Source organism: Pipra filicauda, unplaced genomic scaffold, assembly GCF_003945595.2.
Source record: "Pipra filicauda isolate LSUMZ 115617 unplaced genomic scaffold, ASM394559v2 scaffold72_size3293161_pilon, whole genome shotgun sequence".
In the NCBI taxonomy this organism is placed as follows: domain Eukaryota; kingdom Metazoa; phylum Chordata; class Aves; order Passeriformes; family Pipridae; genus Pipra; species Pipra filicauda.
In genome coordinates this window covers 1,666,800-1,692,050 of record NW_024104898.1, presented here as the reverse complement: position 1 = coordinate 1,692,050, position 25,251 = coordinate 1,666,800, and the positions used below count along the sequence as shown (strand labels likewise).

Sequence of the window (25,251 nt, the reverse complement as noted above, 5' to 3'; positions counted from 1 at the left end):
GAAGTGACTGCAGATCCACCTGTTGAGCTACCTGAGTTCATCCAAAATAAAAGCCAGATCCTTTACCTTTGCAAGAGCAGGACAATGCAGCCATGAACTCGGTGGTCTGTATTAACCTGAGTGAGTCACCTCCCAGACATCCAGAAACATCCTGCGTGCTCCTTTCCAGCGTGGCCAGATGACTGACACATGACACACTCATCTCCATGGCTGACGAGGAAATGACACTGCTGTCGAAGAGTTTTTCCTCCAAAGACCCCAAAGCACATCATAAAAGATGCAACAGTATCAAAATCCCTCATGAAGCGATGAGCATGGTCAGAGCTGGTTTTTGTTCAGTGCTGTCCAGGATGAGGAGGTCATGCCAAACCATTACTGACAGCAGGTTACATACACACTACTCCAACTGCAAACACCAAGTCCATTACCAGGAAGAGCAGGCTCAGAGCCTTGCTTTCATCTTGGATTGTAAGCTCCACCGGGATCGCCTGTATAGTGCCCAGCTCACAGGGCTTGGTTCCTGGACAAGACAGAGGCAGGGTTGGGACCATCACCACACTCCTTGGCATCAGGTTGGGAAGGAACCCAGGAGTTCTGCCCCCTCGGTCCTGCCCATCAGACCACCCTCTTCTCACCAAGCAGGGAACTCGGGCTGAGCTCCACACAGGGATTCTGGTGCCTACCTCCCAGTCATCTCTACGGGCTTTGGTACCTAGATGCTTTTGGAGGCTCTGTGCCCGAATCCAAGAGTCCAACTAGCAGGTTGCTGATGCCCTGTAGCCTCCAGAGGCAATACTGGAGGAACTGTTACACAATGGAAGAAAACCAGGATGCAAGGTAGAAGGAGAAGGCAAAGGAAATCAAGGTCAGAATTAAATTCTTTAATACAAAAAAAAGTTTGTTTGTCGTCGTCGTCGTCGTTTTTTAAGATATATCTGTAATTTTTTTGTTTAAAAATAAATATGTACTAAGGAATATCTTGAAAAAATTCACTAGACACAATATGTAGTGTTAATATCTTTTTTCCCCGCAATTATTACAGATAAACAGTAGCACCAATAAATAAAATGATAACAAATATTAAAATTAAAAAGGAGAGAGATTCAAGATGTAGAATTTTCTATTTTTCCTGCTTCTTCTTTTTACATATATAAAAAAATCGTAGCGTCTATTTAATCCGAATCACACATATACATAAACATATATATATATACAAACACATAGCCAAATATATATATAGTATGTAGATGTATATCTAACCCTTGTCTCAATAGGAATGTGTAGGGGTAGGTGTTAGAGAAATTAATTAAATAACTGCCCATAACATGCTACTGACTCTGCCAACAATTGGGGAGATAAGGGATGGGACAACAGGAAGGTTAAATTTATACACAACAAGTACAAATAAAAAAAAAAAAGGTACGGCTTATAAATAGTTGAAATTAAATATTAACAAAGAATACTGAAAAATCCCTACTCTTTAATTAAATTATCTGTTTAATTTCTAATTTAAAAAGGGATATTAAATAAGTATATAAAACACTTTCTCTTCCCTCCCCCCGATCGGAAGCCTCTGTCTTGCGCACGATGCAGCATGAGTATTATACATTGCAGATGCAAGCACCCACCCATGTGTTTTCTCTCCTTCTGAAAGCCATCGGTTGGATGGGGAGATCCTAGTGGTTAGTAGTCGCTTGTTGTGAGTCTGTTTTTAGACTGTCTTGTCTTTTTGGAAGCTTTCCGTGTTGTACATTATCAGGCGTTGAAAATACAATTGCAGATGATGTTTGGCAGCATTCTGACACAGACCGAGTACCTTTTTGATTATTATTATTAATAATAATAATTTTAATCACAGAACTAGATTATATATATCCACATAGATGTACAAACACACTTTCAGGGGGGTGTGTGTGTGTGCGCGCATGTGTAAGGTGGGTTTCACATACACCACAGTGTATATTGCCGATACACACATAGCCAAGATTCTCATGACATGGCTAAGGGACTCTGCCTGCCTTCACATTTGATTCCCCAGCTCAAGATGTGGAAAAGGGGCCTGATATTTACAGTATGTCATAAAAAAAAGTCTTGACGTTCTGAAGGGTCATTCACACTGGGCACGCAAACTGAAGGCAGCAAAAGTTCCTTTCTTTTTTCCCCCTTCAATCTTGGCATACAAATATATTATTTTTTTATATATATATATGTATAAAAATAAATATATATATATAAAAAAGAGAGAAAAACACATACATACATACACACATACATACACACAGACACAAATGCGTACTTTCACATACATACGCACACACACCCCCTACTGTGTATATACTTTTGATTAATATCCCTTTCCAGAAATGTTCCGTAAGCATCTTGGATGCTCTTGAGTGGCAGCTCTGTGCATGAAGAAAGCAGACAGTGCTGAACAACTGTGTGGCTATGCACCGGTCCCCATTCTTGCTTCAGCACACTGTAGACCTTGTGTCCTTCTGCAGCCACCAAGGGCGGGAAATCTAGACTCCTGTGATACTTCCGTGAATGGAAAGTTAGTGCGCATCAGCTGCCCACCATCCTTAAGAGAAGCCAGCATGTCTCTCTGGCAAAGTTTCTATAGCAAATAAAGTCAACGCAAAATGTACACTGACATCCCATGTCCCATCAAGGCAGGCAGATTATGAGACGAGTAAGGGCGAAGGTTGGGGGAAGAGAGGGGAGGAGGAATCCTTGATCACGGAGACGGCCATTTCCTTGGCCTTTGACCCATCGCACCACCCTAGGATGCCGCTCTTTGGAACTCCCTGCCCATCCTCTCCATCACCTCTCCTCCCTGTCCTAGGCAAGGAGAAGGTGGTTTGTGGTACAGCACACTCTACAGAGAAACAGCGGAGGCCGCACAAGTCAGTTAGAGTTAAGAAGTTTACACCCAGCGCTTCTACTCAGTCCAGTCTTAGCTTGTTTCTTATGCCCCAAGTAGCCCGCTTGTGTCCACAGCAGTCGAGTATTATCCAGTGAAGACACCAATAACATTAGCAATGTTAAAAAAAATAATCAGTATATATATATATATTATATATATATGTGTGTGTGTGTGGTTAAGATATACATATATGTATATATAGATGTGGTTAAAATATATATACATATATATATATGTATATGCATGTATACACACATATATATGTATGCATGGGAAAACCCATCAAATACACCCCTATAAGTCTTCCTGGCTCTGTTATTTAGCAGCATGAAAAGAAAAATAAAATAAAACAGTTCAAAACCCAAAGGTGAATTCTGTGCGGCGGGTGCCTTGGGGAATGTTCCTTCCGGAGTCCATCGTCCGTACTGAAAGTGCTGTGCTCTACCGATCCTTCATTTTTAGGGTTCATTTGGATTAGTGTTTTGTTTTTTTCTGTCCAGGCGAGAAATCAGGCTCCAGAAACAGGGCTGTTCCCCCTTCTTTTCCGCTGCTCACCGTCTCGGTTTTTCACATCTGTCAAAGAGGAGAGGGAAGGAAAAAAAGAGAATGGGGTTAATTTTTGTGATGAGGGTGCAAGTAGGACAGAGAAGGGGTGGCTACTGTGTTTAAGAGCACATGGTGTTAAGACATGGCATGATGTCACTGGTGGGGTGAAATACTGTGCAGATGGGGCAAATCAGCTGAGAATCTCAGTCCCACGAATCAGTCGATGAATTCTACTCTCCCAGGCTCACCTATACGGAGTGGGGGGAGATACTCGTACAGGGGTAAATTTAGGAGCAGAATCAGTGGCTTCCTCACAGATGAGCTGAGTGTTTTGTTTGCACCCTTTCACACCATGCGCACACAAATACACACAAACACACAGAAAAACAAGGCTAAGCAATGCATGCAGAAGGACACAACCCCTCAGCTCTCCGCCTAGCCTCTTGTTTGGGTCGGAAGCAATGCAGCCAACAAGGCCTCATGCAGGCAAGAAGGTGAAAAGTAAGTGTCTTTCATTCCACTAGCTGCCATGAGCAGGGGTTAGCACCAGAGAACAGCAGCAGCCTGAAGAAGCAGCAGGAGAAATGAGAATTTGTCCTCCCCCATTGGGCCCAATTCTAAATCTAAGAAAGAGCATGAGGAACTTCAGCTTAATCAGCTTTTTATCCGGAAACTGAAAATCTAACCACTCCTATGACTCCTTCCTATTTTTCTGGCCAACACACCAACCTCCCTTAGTGCCAATTATCCCATCACAGTGAAATTAGTAAACCCCTTCTGTCACCATGACTTCTTGGGCTATTGTTTGGCTTTTCTTTGTATTTGTTACTATTTCTCACCCTTCAAACTTTGTGGGGTAATTTTCAGCTATTCTGGGCTTTGGGACAGCAGCAGGGGGAAAAAGGCCAAAGGTTTCAGGCTTCAGGGGTTTTGCTCACTAGGAGAAGTTTAACTCCAGAAGTTGCTCTATTCTGGCCCCTCCATCAATTACTCTCCCACTGAAATTAAAGCATCTCAGAAAAATTCTCTGTATACAGAGCAGTTTCTACCACCCTGGCAGTGCCAAGGCCTCTCTGGTTTGGGCACAAAGCATTTTCATCTCCTAGATCTCTGTGGAAAGGATCTGAGTTCAGAGTCAGAGCCAAGGGCTCATTAGCAACCCCATTTCTATGTCTCTCTCTAGACAGGTTGGATGATCCTACACCAGAGATGCACACATACCTTGTGCGAGTCAAGATACCCCACTGAGTTCACCAAAGTGCTCAGACGGGAAACAAGAATCAGTTTCTGCACGTGTCTATGCCACAGATGGTGTGTGACAGTCCTCAGATGACACATGCACAGCATGGGTCTTTAAAAAAACACCAACCCCACAGTGCTTTTGCATCTCCCACCTCACACCTGAATACGCATCTCTGCCTTCACCCAGAGACAGACTTAATCCTGCTGTATCCCATGTCACAGACCTGAATGCTGCCCCTCAAACCACAGCTCTGGACAGGACATGGACAGGGAACTGTGAGCACAGTGCAAGAGGACAGGATGGTCTCCCTGGATTTTAGAAGAACAAAGAGGCAAAGGAAAATGTAGGCACGGCCTTGAGGAGGCTCCTGTTGACTTTCCTCATTCTGCACACAGCAGAGCATCTCATCTACAAGCCGCAGAAAAAGGGCTTGGAAGACAGGGGTGATTAAATCCTAGTCAGTCAAGGATTTGTCTTTGTCCAACAGTATACTCAGAGTCGCGTACAGATAATGTACAGAGGGCTACAGATCCTCCCCTGGCTACCTCAGCAACATGAACTCCATTATCTTGTTCTACGATACAGGATACCTGAGAAAGAAATGCCTTGTCTCAGGGAGCCATCCCCGTCCAAGTCCTGACAGCATATCTGAAACGCACAGCTGCCCTCTGAACCAGGGAAAATCTGTCCTCATCCCAGTTAGCCCCTCTGCCCTCTGGCCCATGTAGGACAGAGAAAAGAAGTAACCATATAGCACTGGTGCCAGAAGTCAGCAGGAAGCAAGCTCCCCCCCTCTTTCTCTTTCTCTCTCTTTCTCTTTGTGTGTTTCATCCTTCAGGACACAAACCTGCAAGTGCGCTCGTTTAACTCAAGCTGCCTCGACTTGCAACGTGAGTCTGTGAATTTGCAGGAACATTTACAGGTCTGGGGATCTTGTACAAACAAGTGCTTTCTCCTCTCTGAGCAAGGCTCACAGTGACTGCAAAAAGGCAAAAGGAAAGATGTCTAAGCTACAGCGCTTCAGCAGAAAGAAAATACACATGCAACACCCTAAACATCAAAGCAATCCCCTTGCCCCCTCCCGCAGCCCCCATGCTGCCCACTGGAGTGTCGCAGGCTGGTGGATTTTCCAGCAGCACTCTGACAGCCCCAGGACAGCACCCCCTTGCATTAGCGTAAAGAGAAAGAAAACAGGCCTTCTGCACAGTATTCACAAATGCTGCATTGGATCCATCGGCTCAGGCCAGAGGGAGGAAGAAGGGGAAAGCAAGGATGGGAAGGTGAGAGGTCCCAGCCAGCTACTGACATATCAATGAAAGAAGTTCTCTGAAGTGGGCTATTTGAGTAGAAAGAGGCCAGTGACTAAATGAATTTTAGATACACAGGGTCTCTGCTCCCCTGGAAAGTAGTTTACCCCTGCAGTTGGCACTGCCCTCCTTTTTGTAAGCCCCATCTCAACCCTGCCACCTAGGAGTCTCCTACAGAGGAGCCGTGAATTAACAATGCAGAATTTTGTGAATCACCATAAGAGAGGCAGAACAAAAGAGACAGTGAAAGAGACAGTGAGAGAGAAGCCACCAAATCCAGCAGAGAGAAACAAAAAAAAAACAACAGAGAGCGCGCCCGCCCCAGTTCCCCAGCACCCCCTCTCCAGCTTCCCGCTGTCCCACCTCTCCTCTCCACCTGTGACTCCACCAGACACACACTCACACGTGTGCACACACGTACACACACACATGCATGGCAGATGCCAGCCTGTCTGTCACCAGTCGCCATAGCAGTGAGGGCACAAGACGAGTGGGGGAAAGCAGGTGAGTTGGAAGGTATGAAGAGGTGCAAGGCACTCGCCCATCTACCCGCACTCTTGTGCCTTGGGAAAATAGTCGCCACTGATGATTAGAGAGCCAAGCAAGCTAGAGCCGCCTTCCCTGAGACAGCCTTAGTGCCAGAGCGGTGCCGCGAGCGGTGCCGCCACCAGTGCCGCCCCTGCAGGATCCGTGGCCCACCAGTGACTGGGAGGGGAGGGTGAGATTTGAGTGAGCAGCAAGCAGGCAGATTGGTTTGGGGAGAGGGAGGGAAGAGACTCTACAAGCAGAGGACACAAACGTACAAGCTGAGTGGTTTGTACCGGCCTTTCTTGCGCTTTCTCTTTTGACCCTTCCCCTTTCCTCGCTTTGATTTTCTGGAAGAAAAACAAAAAAAAAAAAAAAGAGAAAGAGAGAGAGGGGGGGAAAGAAAGGGAGAGAGAGAGAAAATGGAAGAAAACGCAAGGAAGAAGAGAAAAAAAATACAGCCATGTGCCTTGCTGGGAGGGGAGCAGCACATGAGGCAGGACTGGAGGGTAAATCCCAGGGCCGAAGCACAGATCTCCACCTTGCACACACATTCACTGGCCCTCCGGCGCTCCGGTCAGCACCACAGCCAAGTCAAAACCAGGGTACTCAGCAGAGACCACCTCCAGCAGAGCTGCTGCGAGCAGAGGTGGATCTGCTGAAGACTCAGATGGGCACCTGCCCCCTCTGAGAAGGGCAGTGGGAAAGGGACAGGGGGTGAGGGAGAAGGAACAGAAAGCTTGGTGAAAGCATCACGCAACTGCAGTGAGCGCAGACAACCATTCCAGGCAACAAGCACGGGCGCACACCAATCGGCAAGAGGCAACCTGAGTGAAAGGGTTCTCTCCAGGGAAAAGGAAACCACTCTGACCTGATGCACTGCCTGACACTGGGTCTAGGCAGCAGCTGAGCTCCAACAGCTCTGCTGCAGGGCTGGTGGCAATGTTGCCTTGGGATGGGAGCCTGGCCTCAGCAACCCACAGACAAGGGGAGAGATCTGGTCTTCACAGCACTGCTGTGTGGGAGAGGGCTATCTAACCTGAAGGCTTTGCTCATCCACCCCACTTCCTGCCTGTGGTTCAGAGGACTCCAGGACACCCTACTTGAATGTCTGAAATCCCCTCTGGCAGTCTCCATCCTGAGTACTGAAGGGGAAAGAGGGATAAAACTGACTTAGTTATTCTACTCAGGAGATAACCAGCAAGCAGCTTTCAGTTCTTCCCTCCTTTCCTTCCTGTCACCTTCCACAAGGATCTGCCAGACAGACAAGCAGATGGAGCCAAGGTATTGACTCCATTCTGAGAAATTCACCAGTTGCCTCTGACTCTTGGGCAGGAGCTGGGACAGGCAAGGGCTAGGACATGCAGTCCTGGACACTAACCATGGATCCCTATAGGCCATTGAGAGCACAGGGAGCAAGGGAGGCTGGAGCCTGTGCTGCTCCTTGAGCCACACTAGCACAGGACCAAGGGAGAGACATCCAAGGAGAATGCCCTAGGCAAAGCACTAGGGCTTCTCAGGCAAACGAGTCCCAGTTCTGAGGCACTTCTGCAAAGGCTCCCTCGTTCCCTGTTGCAGCCTACCTTGGGAGAGAGCTGTCAAAGGGAATTGAGAGGCAGAAGAGAAAGCACCATAGGTGTTTCCTAGGCCCTGTTCAAGTCATCTCACTGGAACAAGTGTCAGAGCATCAGCTCAATCCTGGTTCTGCCCGACATGTCAGGCAGGAGTCACAGGGAGATGGCGAGGGGAGGAAAATCAACCTGAAGGGAGGAGAGGGGTACCAATACAACGACTTTCAATCCAGCACAAATCAAAGTACACCAGCCTCTCCCATCCCTTCCCTTCCTTCCCTGGGGAGTGCAGAACCAGCAAAGAGCAGGCAAGGTGCTGTTAGAAGAGGAAAGTGAATGCAACACAATTGGAGCTGGCTGCTACACCCACACCCCATCCAAACCAGAGTTCACACAGACCAAACTCTTGCACACCTTCAAACCACAGTGCCACACAGACCAACCGTCCCCAACACGGCCCTGCGCACAGAGGAGTGTTGGCTGCACACAGCCCGATGCAGCCAGGAGCAGATTTCCAGGGGGAGGAGGAGAGGCTGGAAGGCAGCTAGAAATATACAACCACCAGGAGAGGGGTGAAAGAAGTTCTCTCACTCTCCTGTTTGCTCCCTCTGTCTCTGTTTCAGCCTCATCTCCAAATATTCACCCCTTTCTTTCCAACTCCGCACCTCTAAATGGTAGAGTTGCTTTCCCAGTCATGCGCAGTCCAGCTGACCCTCTCACCCAGAGAGGTCATTCCTTCTTTTCGACAGTGTTTCACATTTTGTGCTCATTCCTCAGACTACTGCAGGATGAGAGCTTATATTTCTACTTCCACAACCTCTTTACTTTGGGGAAGAAGTAAAGGGAAGGTTGTGCCTTAGCCTCTTTCACATCACCAGAGCAAATCCATCAGATTGCAAAAAACCCTTATGAAAGCCTCCGCCAAGACCCAGCAAGGACGTCCACCTCCCTTCATATCCTCCCAGGTCCCCACCCAACCAAAACCAGTGTCACATCCTGCATGGCATCAGTCCTGCCTCACCAGGCCTTTATTGCCACCTCTCCCTGTAGCCAGCAAAGTTCCTACCCAAGCTGCTGTGAAAGAAGCCAGCAAGTACTCACTCAAGCAGCAAGAAAAAAATTAATAATAAAGAAAGGCAGCGATTTGCAGTAACCAGAAACACCCCAGAAAGAGGGAAGGGAGAATGGGGGCTGCACCTTGAATCCATACTGGTAGGACAGACACGACGACATTTCCCTGACTTGGGATAATGCATTAGGAATGACTGCCATGGCCATGGGTCATGGGGTATGAAGGAAGGACCATCAGATCTGGGTTTCTGTGCCCACCTGGAATGGATTCAGAGTGTTGCTCCATGCACTACCATACGCCATTTCCAAAAACACCTTCTCAAAGTGAGTATCTCCAACCAAAGAAAAGGGCAAGGGGCAGTGGGGCAAGGAAACACCAACCAACCACCAAAAGAGGAAGGAGGAAAGGCTTGTCACTTACTTTTCTTGTTTGTTTTTGACATCTTTCTTTGGTCTGTGGGGGAAGAGAGAACAAAGGTCTCATTAGAAAAGAGCTTACCACGTATACTTCCAGTATTATCCCCAGTTCCCACCAAGTCCAGGGAAAAACATGTTCAGTCAGCATTGTAGGATGCCCATGGCACAGGTTAAGTCATCCGTCTCAAAGTGTTTGCTCTCCTGTTGCACCTCACTGGCAACCAGTGCCAAAAGACCCCAGGTTGCAGACTAGCACTGTCCACCTGTGATAGCTAGAGATGGAGGAGCCCTGCCAGCAAAGGATTTCTTTTCCCAGGCTTGGCCATCCCACTGCAAACCAAGTGAGGAGACTGCAGAAGCCTCTGAACAACAGTCCCAACCCAAAGGCAGAAAAAAGCAAAGGCTCAGAATAAGTTTATTGCAAGAGGAACCAGTGCTGCTCCATTCTCACCTGCAGTCACATTTACTGTGCTGTAAGAAGCTCATGTGTGATATGTGCTGACTCTGATGGGGTTTAATTCTCATGATCTGGAATGAAAGAAACAGAGAGGGTCACTGCCCATTCAGTCTTCATATTCACAACTCCAAAGCAGCCTGCTGCACAGCAAAGCATTTGCACCCCAGGTGCTCATGGGAAAAGCATGGCAGAGTTTGAGCTAGCTTTGAGGCCCTGTTCTCCCAGTCAGGGAAGGCCTTTGATCACAAGCAAGCAGCAGCAACACCAGACTTGTGCCAAAGCTCTGTTTGCTCATGCTTGCCAGGTGCCAGCACTAGTGGACTGCCTTGGAGACAGGCACGGGAGAGGGCATAACACCATAGCAAGGTTCTCACTGAGCCATCCCTGGCTGATGCTAGAGCAGCAGTAAGAGAACATCCAGCCTGCTCCCACAGAAGCAGTACTTCAGGCTAACACACAGGCCCAAAGCATATCTGACTCCTTTTCCCTAGGCCATACCTTCCCAGCTGACATCTCACTTTCTCAGTGACTCAACACACAAAATAAATCTGAAGATCTGTGCTTAGAAGAGCCCTGCAGAGCCAGACATTACCCAGCTCCCAATCTCAGGTGCCTCCAGGGAAGTTATATTAGAAGATATGTAGTGTTGTCACAGTCTCTCAACCCAGAACATGTCCGGACCACTCTAGCATTTTCACCAGAGAACTGCTTAAGAGCCTCTGACCCTTTACAGGCATGCAGGCATACCAGCCAAGAACTGCAGTTCAGCAAGGAATGGTAGGAAGAAAACCATCCCTAGCTACATCATGCTAGTATGCTCTGGTCCAGGCTGGAGCCCGCAAGGGGAAAAGCAGTATGGGGAACCATGGAAAGGGACAGACTGGTTCTCCAACAGAGTTTAAATACAGCTCAAATAACAAGTAAAAAGAGCCTGCTGGGTAATCACTCAGCACTGCAAATCTCTCATCGATATCAAAAAGTGATGGTAATATTTACCGTGGCTGTTCAAGAGCCTGAGGGACAAAAGTAGATGAGGGAGCTGTGGGTTATGGATAATGGGCACCAGCACCATTTTGGACACAAGCTGGGATCCAGGCTGACAGAAAAGGGCAGTAATAAAGCTCTCTAAAGCAGTTTGCATCTTCCCCACTTGCCCAGCCTTTGCAATCATGGCCATCTCTGTCTCTTCCAAGGAATGAATTCAACAGCCTCCAAACAAAGGAGGAAGATGCCCAGAGGCAGAAAGGCTTTTACACTTGACACTGAAGCAGTGTGTTTCTTAGAGCCCCTTTCATCCCTGCTGTGCCAGCATAGCTAATGACACAAATCCCCTGCACCCCTGGTACAGGCTGACCTCAAATGCCCTGCAGGAGAGAGTACTGACAGGTTCTCCCCTTTTGCACTACTCAGCTGCCTTCAGAACAACAGCTGTATGTACCAAATGCAGAGTTAAAGTGGAGCAAAGGCCCAAGGAGTATCTTCTTTGGGAACTCAGAGGTAATACCACTGGAAATGTTCCTTTGCATTCTCTAAGCACAAAGTGCTCCTTTGCAGAAATGCTGCTTTGCATCCTCCTAGCTACTGTATTTGGACAAGAGCCAAAACCAGATTCTCCTCTTAGCCTTAGACAGACACAGGCAACTCATCTTTTAGCCCTGCATGGTGTAACACTGGGCACCAGGGTCAGGAGAGGGTTTCCCTGGGGTAGGCTGCCCTTCCTCTGAATTAGCTGGGAGGTGGGACTTAAGAGTGGTTGTGATGGTTGACTTGCTTCCTTCCAATCAAGCATGGCAGATTGCAAGTTGGGCCCTCACCTCCATCGTGACGTTGTACACATCCACAGGGACACATTCTAGGCCCTCATCGCCGCAGCAACCCGCACATCTCATCAGAGGCACACAGGATGGCTTGAATATGTACTCCACCTCATCAGGGTACTCCTGGAAAATGTCCACCAGGGTCTCAATTGTCCTGCAGAAGCTGCGCTCGTAGACTTCCAGGAATTTGATAACTAAAAGGAGGAATGCAGGGAATAAGTTAATGAAAACTTAGCTCAAGAATGTCTAGTGCTTTGCCCCTTAAAATGAGCCAGACAGTTGCAACACAACTACCCTGTGCTTTTCACTAACAGTCTTGCAGGCCTAAGTCCTTTGTCTGTGTCCTACATACACACACACATAGGTGGGGAAGAGAAACAGACAATCTCTTCCTAAAGCTGCTTCGGGCAGCGGCGAGATAGACAAGAGACCCTCAATATTTGTCTCCCTGATGCGTGCCACAGGTGACTCTTCCCAAACCCCTTCTGTGCTATTCCCCATACTCCTGGGATGCTGCCACTAAGCATATCAGCCAAAAAGCACCTGAAGCTGCAGCAGATGATCTGCACTCTGGATTAAGGCCCTTCACCCCTTTGCCCTTTACCCCCTTTCAAAACAGCCAGTGGATGCCTCAGTGGGTTTTAGAAGGCAAGGGAATAAGCCAGAAGGATCCCTCGTACAGACCTTGGCACAGAGACGCTTTCAAGAACAAACAGAGGTTCTGAACCATGCAGCTATGTATTTTCACTCTTGCTGTCAGCTACCTCTTTTGCCCACGCAGGACATGCACCTCAGCAGGCCACCTCTGAGCCACAACAGCACCCTACAAGTCACAGCCTCCGTGTCTCCACGCTGACCACTTTCCCAGACCGAGGAATCAAGTCACTCACTGAAAGATTCAAAGCAAGCCCACAGGACCCCCAGGATTAACTAGACTATATATTTGGCTACTGAACCACAATGAGACAGTGTGGGAGAGGGAACAGGGTGGATCTGCCATTATCCTGTCCCTTCCCTACGAATGGAGCAAACATTAACTGCTTGCGATCTGCACTGATTTCACAAGCATTTCTCAATGTTTCCCAGTCTCTTGCCAAAGCTTCATTTTGCTGCTTGGTCAAGGGTTGGAGAGACTTAAAGAGATGAGAGATAGGATAGATAAGTACACACGCACAAAACCCAGGTGCTAGCACACTACTGCAAACAGCGAGTACCTGGAGCCCTCCAGACCTCCTAGCTCTACCAGCATGCTGGCAACAGAGGATGTCTCAAATGGAGCACAGGATAAGAGTACACACAAAGAGATAGTACCTGCCCCATGCTGTTATGCACTATAATGATCCACCCGTACAGTATGCAGAGTCCTACAGCACCAAGGTTGATAACTCAGAGTGATAAGAGCAAACTGCTTGCATCATGGAAAATAATGGTCTCCAGTAAGCGTTTCTAAAGTGCCCTGAACTTGTGACAAACTGGCATAAAGGTTACTTTGCCACAAAAATGCAAAAGCTTCAGGGCTTGGAGCTCACAGCCCGCAGTTAATTGTTGAAAGTTAATTCTAGGTCATGCAGGGTTGACAGTGCCCCAGTGCTGAAGTGATGAGAGCAGGTACAAGAGGGGAGGAGCTTCCATCCAAGGAGTTTGAAGTGTCAGAGAGCGTGAGCGGCTATTAAAAGAGAAAGTGGTCTGTGAAAGGGAAATGTAGCCTGGCAGGCATGGACTGCTTGTTGGTATTCCTTGTCTAGAAGACAGCATGTTTCTGTTCCCCGTTCCTTCCCTTCCTCTTCCCTCCTCCCCTAAGTGCAGTATATCTCCTATCTATTCTCCTATCTTGTCTGTGGCTACCTCATTCTTCCTGTTCCCCTTCAGAGTGACTTTAGTTACTGCCTATGTTCCAACAAGTTGAACAATTTAATATGTGGGAAATTCTGCAAGCACAATGACAGTTGCTGAATTGCACTGTTGATTATTCACATTGTGCCAGCAGAAAGGATCTGGGAACTCTGGCAGAAAAGGCACAGTTCTGGATAAAAATGCTTACAGATCTACATCAAGGGGAGGGATGGAAGGTAAGAGAGAGGGAAAGCATCAGTTACCTGTACAGATCAAATGCTCCCCACCACACCAGTCTGGGGCATAAAGAAGGCAGAAACCAAAACAGAGTAGAAAGCTGAAGTGAAACTGATCAATGCCTTACACACTTTTTTAAATGTTTGCACTACCCAAGCAGCTGGATTACACCAGAGAATCCAGACTACAGATTGGCCACAGAACAGCACATTCAACTTCTTTTGCAGAGCCTTTACTTTCACCGCTGCACCCCAACAACTATACTTGAGATCTGGAAGATATGACAAGACCAAATCTTTCCCATAAAGAATCCAGGAGTTTTCACCTTTACTTTAACACATGATGATTTTACAAAGTCTGAATCAGCCTCTGAAAAGGAAACAGGGAATCTTTCCCTAGCTGTCAGTCAGAAAATCCTACCAAGAAAGGTATGTTGCCTTGATTTAGCCGGACACAGAGCAAGACATTGCACATGGAGACTGTGCAACACTCCATAGTTCATTTGCACAGTTAGCACCCAAACCAAACTGGAGCACATGACTGAGGTACAGCCATCCCCACAGCAAAGCCCTGCCCCTGCTACCATACCTACACTTCTACCCCTATGTACTGGGAGTCATATTCCACACTTTGCCAGGCTGATTCAGTCTGTGCTTCCTTTCCATTAGCCGTGTCAGGGACGGAAGAAGGTCTGTCTTTCATGGGGAAGCACAGGAAGGTCACCAAAGGACTAACACCACTTGGCCTGCTCCCTTCCTGCAATTTGGGCTTCAGCCCACGTTAGAAGTTAATCCTGCAATTAACCCACACCCCTACCCTGCAAAACACCTCCAGATTTGAGTCAGAGGTTCTTCATTGTGAATGGAGAGGGAAGCAAGGTTAAAACTCAGTCAGAGCCCACATTAACTCTTCGAGGTAGACATAGACACAGCAGGCAGGATTCAGTCCAAATTTGGAGCAGTCAAGTGGGAACATGCTGGACTAGAAAAGGAGAAAGTCTATGATCATTCTGCCTCCCTCCCCATCAATGGCTTAGGAGCAACACAGACACGCTGTTCTTTTAAAAATAAAAGTGCAGCCACAAGTGCTGGTGGTTTCCTTTATTTATACCAGAAAATCTTTTCTCATGGAACAAAGAGTGTTTGTCTGACTCCTCTACAACTTCCCGTGCCACAAAACATGTGGAAGGCTCTCTTGAGCACAAAAGGGTAGGGGCTGAAGTTAAAGTTACAGTCTCCAACCAGAGTAAGTTCATCCCAAATAAAGACCTGTCGCCACTTGAAATCTCAGAGCAAGCACAAAATGGCCAAAGACACAAAACCACCTTTCGCACCAAACCCAAAGCCCCCAAGAACTTCAGCAGAAGGAACTACACGACTGTCCTTGTGTAACAGAGGCTCATCACTGTCTCCTCTTCACAAAGGAGAAACTGAGGTATAGAGACAGGACCTCTAAGGTCAAACAGCAGGACAGAAGGTAATGCCAGGAGTCCTGACTTCTAGCTCACCGATCCATTGCAGAACCAGAAATAGCACCAAGACAATACACCTAAGTCTCACCACTTATACTGCCAGACCAACTTCTCCTGCAATTCCATCAGCCTTCTTGTGACAGAAGTTAATTCTGTTTGATTCTTCCCCTCTCCAGGAGGGATTTGTTGGACACAACGAATGGCAGAGATGAGGACACTAGCTCTTTTCTATCAACAGCAGAGGACTGGTTACCAAAATAAGCCTCACAGCAGGCTCCATCTTGATCCCTCTGGAGGCACTGAACCTTCTTCTGTTGACTTCAGCAGGAGCAAGGGTCAAGCGCAACAGGCAGCAGCCTGCCAGCAAATCAGAAACTTCACCCATGCAAAATGGACACCTATCGCAAACACAGCCTGCCACAAACCTCTGGCAACACACATGCAGTCTGTCACACCAATAAAGCTACAGAAATTGAAACTGACTGCTACCTAAGGGAAAAAACAAGGAAAAAAAAAAGCCAATCTGAAGCCACACTGCTGGAGCCCTCTGCTGACCTCTGGCTGGAATAACGCTGAAGGTCACAGCCTGTGGGGACCCTGCAAGACACTAGCCAGACCCTGCCATGCAACGAGTGACCTGCTCTGCTACGAAAGTAAGGGGAAAACACAGTCAGGATGGTCCTAAAGCACCTGATGATCACCTCAGCCTGAAGGCTCCAAAGTCCACAGCCCTTTTACCCCACTGCTGAACTGAGGACTGTGGACAGAAAGCCAACCTCCTGACACACGCAGGGCTCCACTAGACAAGTTGTTTGCAGGAGGCATCTCTGACCAACCCCAGAGGGCTGACTACCCTTCTGATCTACATTTACTTTCACAAACCAACAAGGCAGAGAACACTTCCACAGCCTGGCCTTTGGGCAGCTGGAGAAACACAAAATCACAATGGCTGCAGAGGCACCACCTCATTTCCTATCAGGCAGTGGTCCCATCTGTACTGGACCACCAGGAATGAATTAAATAGAACCCACCAGATCACACTGCTGTCCCCTGCACCCACAAAGCCTGTTAGCTCCAATCGGAGTAAAAAGGTGTATTTTTCGAGCCTGGCTTTGTACAGCACCCAGCAATATCCTGACTGGGGTGTACCTGGGACTGTCGGGAAGCACGAGACCAAAAAATCATCCTGGACGGCCCTTTTCTCCTTCTCTCCCCCCGGGGACCTGCTGCCTGGGGGCCGTTTGGCTTCTGCTCTGGCCTTTGTTTGGGGATCAGCCCTGGCCACCCAGACGGGCATTGCCAGCGCCCCCGGGAAAGAGGCGGGCAGCGCAAGATGACAAATCCCTTCCTACAGCACTGTGGCGAATCCCCAGCAAACTGCTCGCTGCTACCCAGCTCTTTGTGTGCGCCCGTGTGTGTGTGTATATATATATATAAATGAGCGTGCGTATGTGCACCAGCGCACGCACGCACGCAGTTTCCCTCTGAGTTGTGGTAAGCCAGCAGCGGGCTGGGCCAGCCCTGCTACCCGCCCAGGCTCCGCGGCCGCCCCGGCGGCCTCGATCCGGCCCGGGCCCGCGGCGTGGGGCGGTGCAGCCGCCACGAAGGGGCCGATGGCGGCGGCGCCTCCCGCCGTCTGCCCCCTGCGCCCGCTCCCCGTGAGGTGCCGGTGGTGGCCGCCAGCGGCTCTGGGGGCTCCTGCCCCCGCCCGCCCCCGCCCGCCGGGAAGCCGCCCAGCGCTTACCTTCATTGGGTTTCCGCTCCCCGTCCCCCAGGGCAGGCGCAGCTTTCGACAACTGCAAAGACAACACAGAATCAGTCACAACACGGAACCATGACGCGGTCCCGGGGCGCTGGGGGATCCCGGGGAGGGGCCGAGGGCCCCGGTCCCGCCGCCGGCGGAGGGAGCCCCGGCGCTAGAGTGCGCCCCCGAGGCGGAGCCGCTCCCCGCTGGCCGCCCAGGCGGGCACAGAGGGACCTTTTGTTCCCCCCGTCCCCCGGGGAGCCGAGAGGGGCACGGGCGGCAGGGCCGCGGGCTGGGGACGGGGCTGGCAGGGCGGTGCGGCGGGCCCGAGAGAGGCCCCCAAACGGAGACACGCGTCCCCGGGGAGCCGCTGTCAGTAACTGCGGGCAAACACCGGGAGCAAATCTGAGCCCGGAGGAGAAAAGTAACAGGGGTGACCTGCTGCCGCCGACACGACTGGTGGGCCTGGGCACCGCTTCGTCCCGTAAAGATGAACCCAGCAGAGGGGGGGAGAAGGGCGGCCAGGCGTGAAAGGGCATCTCTCCCCTCTCAATGTCACACATGTCTATCGCCCAGCAGTGGTGGCCACCGAGGTGTCGGCATCTGGCCGGGTGTCAGGGCGATTAACTGTGACAGCACCACTTTGCCGACAGACGCAGCCAAACCGCCCAGGTTTCCTTCCTCTCTGCTGGAAGGGAGGGTGAGGCGCGCTCTCGCCTAACGGTCCCGGTCTCCAGCCCCCGCGTCGATCTCATTCCTGCGCTCCCCGCGGCTTCCCCTGGACGGGAATCAGAAAGGCCGCAAGCTCCGCATTCACTCCTGCTGCCTCTTGGGACAAGGGGCATTTCCAAACCACTGACGCAGGCAGCTGTGGTGACAGGTAACCCACCCCCAGATCTGTATGGAAAAGCATTACACCACTTTACTAAGGAAGTCTTTTTAATTCCAGGTGAAACAAGAACTCCACTCCTCCTGCTATTCGTGAGGGCTTTACCTCTGACGTAACTTTCCAGCCATCAGGTTTCCCCCTGCTGTTCTGTTCTGAACCAAAACGAAAAATGCCCAGCATTCTTCACTTCTCCCGAGGTACGCTGCCACCTGTGTGATGCCATCCACCCCAGAACTTGCTGCCTTTCACCAGAGGCCCAAAAGGAGCGTGGTGATACACACAAAGCTTTTAGGCTTAGAAAAATGCCCTCTGATCTCACAGCCAAAGACAGAGCTGAATTAAGAAAGCCAAGTCCACCCCAAGCTCATAACGTGAATCAGCCACCTATGGTCTTCTAGGCAGCTCCATGCACAGGGCGGCACCAGCATCCGAGCTGCCCAAAGTGTCAGTTTTTAAAAGAAGGGGGCAAGAGAGCAAGCTAGAAGCCCCTCTCCCAGACATTCCTTTGTGTCTGTGCACGGTTCCCGTTACCTAAGGTTCCCCTGACCAAACTTGCTTCTCATTTCAACCAAAGTCTTTCTGTACATGGGCATAACTCACCAGCCCAGACCTGAACCTCCCCATGCATGGATCTGTTTCTTCTCTGGGGAGGAGGGGGCTGTGTGCCGAACCTCAGTGCTGTGACAAAACTTTAAAAAGCAGGTTCCTAGAAACAGTTTCATTCCTGAAGTGTAAAGGTCACTGCAACAGCACAAACAAAATGGAGGCAGCGGAGGTTGCAGCAGCCTTCCAAAGCCACTCAGCGCCTGACAATCTATGGGTAAAAGGAAAACCGCATCAAGGGCAGAAAAGCCTCAATCTGCTACGGCACAGGAAGAGGATCACGAGCCAAGTCAGTTTATCCAAGTCACAATGCCCCCGAGACTTTTCGCAGAGGGATTTTTGGTTCACACACAAAATGACCATGACAGACTGAGCAAAATGAGCTCAGAGTCACCTTGAGGGACATTTTCACCCATTCTCTATGCAAGGCTGCCCAGCGGGCTGCCAAGCCCACCACCTCCTCAGATGCAAACACACATGGTGTACAAGTAATGAGAAGCAGAAGCAAGCCACACGCTTTTACTGCTCACCTGTGCCTAGCCAGCACCTTGCCCTGCCGCAATGTAGTGGAGCAAGAGCCAGAACAGTCTTCCAGTGCTCACCTAGACCTGGGATGTGATCCCACATCAAGGATGGGCAATGAGATCGGTGCAAAGTGTGCAGAGAGCTTCTGAGCATTCCCAGCAGCACTCTCAGCAGAAACTAGAAAGGTTTCCCAGAACTATCAGTAACACACTCTCTGCTCGCTATTCCAAGAAACTTTTCTGCCCTTTCAGCAGTGCCTTTCACCTGTGGCTAGTGCCCTCAAAGCACGTCCACTAGAACAGCAGGTGAAGGGAGTTTTGTGCCTCACTTTAAACCAGTCTGCTACATATCAGACAGGGCAATGGGGAACCAAAAACATTCCATGGGACAAGCAGGCCCAATGTGCCCTTCGGTGGTAGCCTGAAGGTCACATTCTCCTCTGCTGGCTTTTAGCATTACCCAACAGTTCTGTAACTCAATTTTTTTCCAACAGATTTTCAACATTTCACAGAAGTGTGGAAGTAACCCCTGGCCTGGCCTTGAGAGTGGGATAAATGACCCCAGGAACGAGGCTGACAAAGAGGAAGCTTCTTTCTGTGCCCTTTGCAGGTCGCAGCTAATGTACATTCCTGCTGTGGAGTAAAACCCTCCCTAAGAAATAAACCCACTTCACACCATCCGTGCGTCTGTACCTTCCCTGTCTTCCTTCTCCCCTAAGGGAGCAAGCTTTTCTCTGAAGGGAGAGAAAAGGTTAATCAAGTCATTCCTCTCTAACCATCCCCTCACCACCACCACCAGCACTCTTTCTCTCCCTTCCCCTCCCCCTAATCTGTGCAGCCTCATTAAAAGAGCTTTGTAACTGTTTAGGACTGGAACAAACAATCCATCCACTTTGAGAGGGACTCTGGGACAGGAGTTAAGGCACTTTTCGTCTTAGGCACTAGAAATTCTCAGAGGTTTCTACTTAGAGGAGGGGGGGACGGGACTCACTACGCTCCTTCTCCATTGTACATGCAGACAGAGGTCAGTAATCCCAGAAACTGCCAGCACAGCTGAGGCACCTCTGACAGAACAGAACAGATAGGAAAATGGGTTTGAGGTTGCTCAGGAATCAGTGAACCCCTCACACGGCAGCACGGGCTTCCCTCTCCCCTGCTCCCACAGGAGCACTCCTGTTCCCAGCCTGTCCTCAGACCATGGGCCTGGAACGGCTCTGGGGAAGGTGACCCGCTGCGTCCCAGCTGCCTACAGGCTGGGGAAGCAGGTTCTGGTGGCTCCCCATTGTGGCCTGGTGCAGAGGCACACCAAAGGCAGGGAGCCTGGTGGGTGTGCGATCATTAGCAGTCTAGTCACAGGCTTGCTCTCCCTCCCTCAGTGTCTAATCGCTGCCTGTTGCCTGTGGCAATACACTTGGTATATCCAGGTCTCTCCACTGTTCACTGCAGGAGAGTAAGACTCCCAGACCCTCGTCAGGGGTTACTTGTCACCAGGCTGCCAGCAAAACCCACAGAGAAAGGAAGATGGGGAATGACCAACTGTCCCCCATTCTTTAGGAAATGGGTGACTGGAAGGAGACAACAATGTAACCTCTCTGATCCCATGGGGCATGAGGACTGTTCAGTACAGCTCAGCAGAGTCAATCAGCTGGGAGGGCAGCACTGCAAAAGCACCTTTCCCTCCCTCTCCTGCACAGAAAGGCTATCACCACCAGTGGAGGCAGACACTTGTGGCATCAGCACTACCCAGACCCAACTATGAAATAATTTCCCACCATCCCAGTCTTGCTGCAGGAGTGACCGTAACAACTCCCTCAGTAAGGAGTCACCCCCCTGCCACCTTCACCAGAGGAACACCTTGATTCCAGCATCCCTCTTCCTTCACTTCCAGGAAAGCTGCCCAGCACATGCTGGACCCTGCTTTCCCAACTCAGACTCTGCCAGAGCTTTTATTTAACGCTCTCTAACGCGCCTGGCTAGCTAGATAGGTTTTATTCAGTATGACAGCCAGATTAACAGTACAGATAAATATTATCATCAAAGCACAAAACCCTAGTCCCGGCGTGAAGAGTCATGCCTTCTGCCATGCCCAGAGTCATCGTCAAGCTGCCTACGTGAGATCTGCTGGTATTTCTAACGTTCCCATCACCGTGGTGCCCAGACGATCAACGGACAAATAAGGACAGAACCGAAGGGCAGACCTCACCGTCAATCTGCCTGAGCACTTACATGGCCCACATCACCCAGGTACCCGAACCTCTACCAATCTCTCATGCATGTGTTCCTGCAACATTTACCCCCAAACCCCTGTAATTTTTCCCTACCTTTTTTTCCCACCATTATACTCCCTATTTTCTCATCTGCACTGTCCTCTAGCCTGGGAGAAAAGGCAGCATGAGGCTTTTATGCAGCTCCTGAGGACAGATAGATCTAGACTCTACCTGATCCGCCGTTTCCTCTTCTGGGGAAGAGGAAGGGGAGGGGAGAAGGAACAAGGGGAGGGTTAAAGGGTATTATCACTAGACACTGATACAGTTGTCTAACCTATAGCTAGGGAACAGATGCTACTGTACAAGTTTGCTGAGGAGCTGGGAGGCAAAAAAAACCCTGTCCTGGGTGACTGTGGAAAAACTCTTGGAGAACGGAAAAAATTGTCCCACAAGCCAAATCTGGCAGGCAGGCAGCACGGAGCTGCTCTGTGCCACGCTCAAGTGAGAGCTGCGCCTCAGTTCCCATCCAGCACAGCCTAATGTGCGGCTGTCAGTGGATAAAGTAGAGATATAACAGGCTAGAAACAAAGCGTGCAGTGCTTGCATGACTTCAGTTACAGCTGAAATGGCTCCTAATTGGGGAGTTGCCTTCCAGCATCGGTGCTGAACAAACAATGTGAATAACTGATTAGTTTGCAAGCGACGTTTATTTTCATGATTATGGGAGATGATCTGGCCCACGCTCTCTCCAAGTGCCGAGGAGAAATGGCAGGAGAGAACTAACCTGTTATAACCTTTAAAACGTAATCCATGCCTGCCTCACGAACAGCCACTTTCACGTGGGCACTCTGTCTAAACCCCTTAATATCTCTTGGCAACACAGCCCTCTTGACTCTTTAGAAAACAGATTTATAGGACAGGTTTGCACAGGAAGCTGCCTTTCTTTTTTCTTTAAAAAGAGAAAGAAAAGGAGAAAGAGTTGGTTTCTAATCCGTCAGGAATGACAATGAGGTAAAAGTGACTGAAGAGGAAGAGAAAAATCCATGGTTTTGTAATCCCGGTGCAGGAGATATGTATTTTGATTAATTTTTTTTTCCCAATCTGGAAGAAAATCAGGATCCATTTTGTCCTCTTTGATCTCTATTTGTTTTTCCGTCTAGGCATTTTGAACTCCACTCGGCGGTACGAACCCGAGCTGGGACCCAAGGCAAATACCGCCGAAACACCCTTTTGCAATGTCAGGAGACCCGAGGACGGGAGGCGAGGCTGATGCAAGAAGCCAGCGCGCTGCCTCCGTGCCCCGCCAGCCGCAGCGCCCCGGCCCCGGCGGGACCCCCCGGCCGCGCCGCCCCGGGAGCCCCGCGCCGCGCACATGTGCGCGGACACTCCGTATGGCGCTGCCGGCTGCCCCGGAGGCCCGCGGAGATCCGGGCAGCGCTGTCCCCCCAGCTGCAGCACCGCACGCACACGTGCCTGCGCTGCGGGCACCCACCCGCACCCGGCGCCGACAGGGTGGCGGCACCGCACCGAGCAGGTGGGAGGCAGGGGGGGGGCAAGAAAACAAAAAGAGGGGGTAAAAAAGTATTTTCGGCCGTCTGCCCTCCCACCCCCTCCGGTACGCGTGGCACAAAAGCCCCCGTCCCGCCGCTTACCTCCGCGCTCTGGAGATAGAGCAGCGCCGCCAGCCCCCAGTGGATCCAAGTGAGCAGAAAGTTCATGGTTGCCGGCGCACGCCGCGGAGCGGGGCCTGCCGCGCTCCGCCTCGCCGCCGCCCCGCCGCCGCCGCCGCCCCGCCGCGCTCTCGCCCGCGCCTCCTCCGTGCCCGCCGCCGCCGCCTCCTGGGGTGCCGCCGGCCGGGCGCTGCGAAAGGTTCCGGGGGAAGGGGGGTTCCTCTTCGGGGTCTCCGGTTTCACCCCTCCATAAGCCCGGCTCTCCGCCGGCCCCCGCTGCTGCTTTCCCTGGGCGCTCCGCCGGGCCGAGCGCAGGCTCCGCAGCCGCCCCGCCGACGCCCGGCCCCCGCCGCCGGGCAGTCCGAGCTCCACAGCGGCGCCCGTCCGCGGCCGCTCTCCCCGCGTCGGGGCAGGCAGGCACCCGCGCCGCGCTCGCTCGGTTTCGCGCACTGACGCCAAAGTTTGCGCGGAAACTTTCAATGCATCTCTTTTCCTGAGCCCCCTCTTCGCGGCGGGTATCTCCGGCGGCTCCCCGAGCCGGGGTCGCCTCCCCAGGGGAAAGGGGCTGATCCCACAGCCGCTCGGCCCGACCCCTCTCCACAAGTCGGGGTGGCGGTGGCGGAGGGGACGAACAGAGCGTTTTCCTCCTGTCCTCTCTGTTTCTGTCTCTCTCTCCCTCACTTTTTCCACCGCTTAAAAAAAAAAAAAAATCAGAATAGTAATATATGGGGGGGGGGGAAAAAGGAAGAAAAAAATCCAAACTGGCTAGAGAGGGAGGGAACTGGGGCGTGAGGAGGCTCTGTAGGAAAGGGAGGAAAAAAAATCCCAGCGGATCAAAGTATAAGTGGGGGAAAATAAATTAAACGAGAGGGTAAAGCAAGGCGGCAAGCCAACAGCAGGTCCCGGTGCCCGGGGAGGGCTGCTCCCGCGGCGCGCTGTCCCTCGCCGGCGCGCGGTGCACTCCTCGCCCCCGGCGCGGCGGCAGCCCCGCTCCGCGCACTCCAGCGGCGGCTCCGCGCAGCGCCCTGCCCACCGCCCGGTCGCCGGCGCTCTGCAACTGCTCGGCGCTGCCGCGGGGAGAGACGCTCCGGCGAAGTCCCACCCCTCCCTGCCTATTCCCCTCCCTCTCCCCTCCCATCTCTGAGCTGGGAGAAAAGGCCACGGAGGTAGAGGGGTGCGTTGCCCCCCTCCGCCGCCCTCCGCCGTCGCTCCACGGGGGACCGCAGCCGCCCTGCCCTGCCTTCCCACGGCGGCTGCCCCGCGGGCCCTGCTTCCTCCACCCTTTCTGCCCTGCCGATGGATGCATGTTCGGGTCAAAATTCACCTTGCCCGTGGGAATTACTCCAAAGTCCAGCACAGCCATTTGGGGAGAGGGAGCAGCGGGGGACAAATTGTAGTCACAACCAATCATCTACACCCCACCCCCCAGGGCTTGGCTTTTCGGATACCGTGATGTCCTAGCACCTATGTGTTAAAGGGCTGAAGGGGGGATTATTCTCCTTTGGGTTTTATTTCTCTTAACCCAGTGCCATCTCCCCTTATCTCAGAGGGCTGCCTGTGCTGGCTGTGGGTGCCCTGGTGTACAGAAGGGTGTCGTACTGAAAGGGGTGAAGGTTTTGCCACACAAACACCACTCTGCTTTCTGGGAAGGTATTTAGAGGGCAAAGAGGCAGCTTTGCTCGCTGGGTTTAGCGCAGGTATTCCCCAACCAAGCTCCTTTGCTCCTGTCAGTCACAAAATTTCCTCATACGGCATACATAGTAACAATATGTGTGTGTCAACATATATAAATCTTTCTCCTGCTATCGTCCTCCAAGGACTTTAGGTGGCAGATAGAGTGGAAGTCCAGACTGGCAGATCCTGGGGCTTACTATGGACTGGGGGAAGGGGAAGGAGAAAAAGACACCGAAGAAAGAAAAGGCTGTATTATCATTCGAAAGCAGGTATTCCAGTGCTGTGCCACAGGCTCCTACTGATACAGGCAAAGCATTGGCTCTATAGAGGCACCTGCTGGCTGAGAGAAATACATGAAACAAAACCCCCCAAAATAAAAATCTTTGCTTTCAGTAGATCTTAGACCTGTTCTTCCCTTTGTTTAATTTTTAAAGATTTTTTCTCGCCCCTTGGCGCAGTATGCGAGGATATCACCCTAGTCACACTAATCCCGAGGAAGGCTGGGAGATGAGTGACAGGTCT

The 25,251-nt window shown here is 50.8% G+C and overlaps 1 protein-coding gene and 1 long non-coding RNA gene across 7 annotated transcripts; one reads left to right on the top strand and one right to left on the bottom strand.

Annotated features, from left to right (window-relative positions):
- Window positions 1-917: 917 nt before the first annotated feature.
- Window positions 918-24,103, bottom strand: VEGFA (vascular endothelial growth factor A). Of its 5 annotated transcripts, XM_027735028.2 has the most exons (8): window positions 23,038-24,103; window positions 17,163-17,214; window positions 11,875-12,071; window positions 10,055-10,131; window positions 9,608-9,640; window positions 6,823-6,894; window positions 5,560-5,691; window positions 3,122-3,496 (listed from the first exon to the last, which is right to left on the bottom strand). In XM_027735028.2, the coding sequence occupies exons 1-8, from the start codon at window positions 23,101-23,103 to the stop codon at window positions 3,475-3,477; spliced, it is 651 nt and encodes a 216-aa protein (XP_027590829.1). In that variant the 5' UTR covers window positions 23,104-24,103; the 3' UTR covers window positions 3,122-3,474. The 5 variants fall into 5 exon arrangements, with proteins under 5 accessions (XP_027590838.1, XP_027590829.1, XP_027590834.1 ...); XM_027735033.2 differs by lacking the exon at window positions 5,560-5,691 and having other exon boundaries at window positions 23,038-23,728; XM_027735031.2 differs by lacking the exon at window positions 6,823-6,894 and having other exon boundaries at window positions 23,038-23,728.
- Window positions 16,975-23,184, top strand: LOC113995199. 2 transcript variants are annotated; one of them, XR_005566528.1, is made up of 4 exons: window positions 16,975-18,042; window positions 18,112-18,248; window positions 19,673-21,422; window positions 22,546-23,184. It is a non-coding gene; the product is annotated as an uncharacterized LOC113995199 (long non-coding RNA). The 2 variants fall into 2 exon arrangements; XR_003543300.2 differs by having other exon boundaries at window positions 18,112-21,422.
- Window positions 24,104-25,251: the final 1,148 nt, after the last annotated feature.